This window comes from Palaemon carinicauda, chromosome 1 (genome assembly GCF_036898095.1).
Source record: "Palaemon carinicauda isolate YSFRI2023 chromosome 1, ASM3689809v2, whole genome shotgun sequence".
NCBI classification, from domain to species: Eukaryota; Metazoa; Arthropoda; class Malacostraca; order Decapoda; family Palaemonidae; genus Palaemon; species Palaemon carinicauda.
This window is the reverse complement of record NC_090725.1, coordinates 198,652,159-198,657,158: the sequence shown is the minus strand read 5'-3', so window position 1 is coordinate 198,657,158 and position 5,000 is coordinate 198,652,159. Positions and strand designations below refer to the sequence as shown.

Genomic DNA, 5,000 nt, shown 5'->3' with positions numbered 1-5,000 from the left:
GCTTCATAGTCCACAGCCATGTAGGCCTGGGTCTTCCAACTCTTCTAGTGTCTTGTGGAGCTGAACCTTTGGTGAACTAATCTCTCTTGGGGAGTGCAAAGAGTATGCCCAACCCTTCTCCATCTACCCCTCATCATGATCTCATCCACATATGGAACTCGAGTAATCTCTCATATAGTTTTATTTCTAATCCTGTCCTGCCATTTAACTCCCAGTATCCTTTTGAGGATTTTATTCTTAAATCTACTAAATCTATTGGAGATTGTTTCATCGTCATACCATGACTCATTTCCATAAAGTAACACCGATCTCGCTAAACTGATATATAGTCTGATTTTTACATGTAATTTTAGGCGATTTGATTTCCAAATTTTACTAATCCTAGCCATTGTCTGATTTGCTTTTTTATTCAATCTGTTACTAAACTCTAACTCTAAAGACATTGTATTGGAAATCATATTTCCTAATCACCTAAATGATTCTACTTCTTTAATCGTATCTCCTTCCAATGATATTTCATCTACCATCGCATAATCCGTTCTCATCATATCTATCTTTCTTCTATTTATCTTGACCCCAACCTCGTGTGATATTTCATGCATTCTGGTAAGCAAGCAAGCACTTCAGCACACCTTTTTGGTTTTTGTCTTAATTTGGAATTAGTCTTAGATTTTGCATAGAGCTCAGGGTCATTGCATCAACCAACTTACTCAAACGTACTCAATTTATAAAATTTTCCAGGAAACTTTAGTAGGTGCTTCTCCTTGTCACCTTAAGTTTAGTGCATAGTTTATGTTAATGTTTGAGTCAGTGTATTTATAATTTATCTCTCAGTGTCATTCAATGTACATTCTTTTCTCTCTGCTATTGATCTAGCTCTCACACATTTTTTTATAGTTTCATATTCAACACTCTTATTACTTTTCCATAAATTAAAGTTGGTTCAATAATCTTTTCATAAACTTTCACATCAGCTTCTAAGGACAGCCAACGTCTCTTATCAACCATTTACGCACGTATTGCTCTTTCTTTTTTCCCCTATTCGGTGGTGCAGCTCTTGCATGTTGCCACCATACATTGTATGTATTCTAAGATATTGATGAATGTAAGCTACATTAATTCTTATGTTATACATACTAACACTTATTTCTCCATCTTCCTTTTGTCTCGTTACTGTATTCTTCCACACATTCATAATTTTAAAATTTCCTTCCAGTTTATGCAGTGTTTCGTTAGTGGTCCCAATATGAACAGCACAATTTGCAAACATCACCTATTGGGCATCTCTTACATAATTGAATTTTTCATTCTAAAATGTCATTCGGACTGTACATTCAACCATTGTCCTTTCTCTGACATTTGGCAACTCCATCCATAACGGTGTCACAGATCACCTTTCACACAAATCAATTAACTCTCCTGCTTACATTATTTAACACATCATGAAAATTTTCAATATCTCGCCACAACTTATCATGTATGCCACTATATATTACCTCTTTGTCGGTTTTATCATAGGGTTTTCTTTTTAACCTTTTTTTTTCACGTTAATTTCAAAATTGTCGCATTACATATTCATAGCAAGAGCTTGTTCTACCTACTATTTCTTCGCCCCAATCATTACTGTTCTTTCTATCTCAATCTTGACTCCTTGGATTTTTCAATCATAATTTATCTCCCGTCTTTACCCTTATACAAAATGTATAAATGAACCATCTGGACAAATCTATTGTGACTTTTCACATACCCGAACATTGCTTGAAAATTCTTTAAGGGTCAAAAGTTCCACTTGCATTGTAATTCATGCGGTAATTATATCAGCGTTCACCTCTGCCGGTCTCTTAATCTTCCACATGAAACAAGTCTCAATATTATTTGTTTAATTGCCCTAGTACTACAGTTCACATCCAACAGCAGTTGTTTATTCTCATCTATTATTTTGAGATGCATTCGTTCATCAACCTTTCTCAGTCCATTCACTTCCTTAAAAAATGTTTTGTCTTTTGTTTGTTTCTTATTCATCTTTTTCTAATGAAAACAAGCAAGCTAATGCCTATCTTTAACACAAGACCGCGAAAGATAACAAATGTATAAGTAAGGAAGAGGGTGGGTTACAGCAAATTTGGCCATATGCGTAGATCCATTCAAAATTGATTATTTGACTACCTACCAATAGATTTCTATCCAAATGGAAGAACAAAAACTGAATAGAAAATGATAGACCTGGCAATATATCACAAAGCAAAGATTCTATTATCATTGCAACGTACTACCAATTATTCTTTTTTTCACAGCCACTTTAACGGATAAACAAACATAATTATTACTTGTATCATTTGCTTGCCTGCCTTTCAAATTGTTAATCCAATAAACTTTCAATATCAAATTTCAATTTAACATAACCAAAATATCTAGAATGCTTGAAGTCACATATTTTTAACATCTACAGTGCCAGTGAGAAGAAGGTTGTAACTATAAAAAACTCATTTAAAATTTCAGGTGTGATTCTTGATTGCATATTTAATTTTGAGATACCCATTCGATCTGTTTCTTCTTCAATTGCACGATCTATCTTTAGAAAATGTTTAATTCTTTCATTCTGCCATGTTCTGAGTATCATTGTTCTATTTGGTTTTCAGCTGCTGACTCTCTTCTTGATTTGTTGGACAAAAACTTGCAGTTCATCGAATTTCTTATTCCTGATCTGGATAGTAATCTTTGGCACAGCCATTCATTTAGTTCTTTGTGTTACATAATATTTTTCATAATTCCGGCCATCCTATAAATTTAGATCTTCCCAGACTGTGCCATCCTGCACGTAGTACTAGGAATTCTCCATCATTAGACTCAAAATTATAAAGTATTCTAGATGTCTTACTTCAGCCATAGCCAGATTATGGAATGATTTTCCTAATCGGCCAGTTAAGTCGATGGAACTTCAGAAGTTAAAACTTTATAAATATGGTTTTGTGCTTATCGGGTTGATGAGAGTAATTTTTCATATTTTACAGTAAATAAAATCATATATTCTAACGTTACCATTCTTGAAATATTCTATATTTCTATTCATTATTTGTCATATATGGTTTATTTATTTCATTGTTTCCTTTCCTGGCTGGGCTACTTTTTATGTTGGAACCCTAGGGCTTGTACCAGCCTCTTTTTCTCGCTAGGAAATAAATCCGGATTGTACAATAATATCCGATTAACAAAGTTTTCCTATTTTTGTTAGGGAAGTAATCCCTCGGTCATAAAATAAATATATATATCAGCGCACAGTGTTTTGGCTTTTTTCAGTTATGATGATGAGAGGGTGTTCCTGATGCTGAATTGTCAAAACTTTATCGATATGTAAAAAGAAAAAGAAATAAATAAATGAATATATAAATTCCCCAACGGTGGGATTTAATTAACTCTCCCTACTGGCATCCAAATACACTATATTTATCATGAGAAATTCTTTGACAGAGGTACTGAAATAACATTATTAACACCTAGTCACTGGTAAAGGAAAAGAGAAAAAGATATGGTTAGAGTAATAAACATACACCACTTATAGGTACTTACTCTGTATCCGTATATAAAAAGGCTGTAGTGGAAGCCCACGTGGTAGTCATTACGACTGGTAAACCCCATCCTATTGCATAATACATCCTTTTGGGAGAAAGAGAGGAAAGGATGAAACGTTATCAATAATCTTGAGGATAAAAAATTTTTACTTTCAGTAATTCCTTAAAAATGCGAGATATGAATGATTTGTGTAAACATGATTCTATAGAATGATCAATTCCTGTCTGAAAAAAAATAAAATCGAAAAAAAAATATAAACTCCCACACACATTTTATGGTTGATGTTCATTATCTCATATACTTAAATGTAAATGACATCTATTTTGTAAGCATAACTTAGAAACTAAAATATTTCCATTCCTACTATAAACGCACAGTATAAATATATAGGTTATATCTGGGTAAAGGGTCGTGACTCAGCCATTTGGTCATCCAAGCAAGGCAACAGCTTTTAGAATGATGAATCATCTAAAGGAACAAAAGAATGAACTAAACAGTAAAGGAGAAAGGAATGAAACTAACCGAAATAAAGGATAGGTAACATGGTAGGAAATTTTAAAAAGGGGAGGGAAGATGATATTAATCCTAAAGGAAAACATAAATGTTGAGAGAGAGAGAGAGAGAGAGAGAGAGAGAGAGAGAGAGAGAGAGAGAGAGGGCGTAAACAAAAATATGGAGGAATATGAAAATAATCGAAAGGGACAAGAAATAAGTAAAACAATATTTAAGAAGTTGAATAACAAAAATAACAAAGATGGTATAAAAGGAAAATATAGGAAAAGAGAAAAGAGTTATTGGAATATTGTGCCAAAGACAGTGGAAAAAAAAGCCATTATCTAGCTAATGGCAATGTCAACAAAGAAAGAAGGTAAAATAAAGGCCAAAATGAAAGGTTCAGAGATGGAGAAAAATAACAAGAATTTATTTGAATTTCTTATACAGAACATAATATAAATCACAAGAAGACTTAAATCAAGCTAAACATATTGAGGAGGGAATAACTAAAGTATCATGAAAGTCATAGAGTTATTGTAATAAATGCTGAGATAACAATGAAACGAAAGGCACAGATTGGAGAGGAGAAAGACGAAAATGTTAGATGGAGAATACCATAGAAAAAAAAAAAAAGACGAAAGGAAATGAGTTATAAATCTAAACAAAGGATGGGTGGTGTAGAAACTGAACATTCTATGACAGTAATATAGAGGAGTGGTGATGGCTCAAAGATTCAAAGAGGAGGAAACTTATTGGATTTAGGAAAGTAGGTAATACATATAGCGTGTTAAATTAAATACAATCAGAGTCTTGAGATAATATAAATGTGTGAGACGACTTTAAAATTAAAGTAAAAGAAATAAAGGAAAAGAGACACTTAGTGATATGGAGGAATAACATCTATAAAATCCAATAGATAAGCATTAAACATTTAG

At 32.9% G+C, this 5,000-nt stretch overlaps 1 protein-coding gene across 2 annotated transcripts in view; it reads right to left on the bottom strand.

Annotated features, from left to right (window-relative positions):
• The window catches only part of LOC137643931 (PDF receptor-like), a 546,960-nt gene that overhangs the window by 208,931 nt on the left and 333,029 nt on the right, over window positions 1-5,000 (bottom strand). For both annotated transcript variants that reach the window (XM_068376700.1, XM_068376708.1), the window contains one exon: window positions 3,568-3,654. In XM_068376700.1, the coding sequence (XP_068232801.1) occupies window positions 3,568-3,654 (87 nt within the window). The remainder of the gene's footprint in view (window positions 1-3,567; window positions 3,655-5,000) is intronic.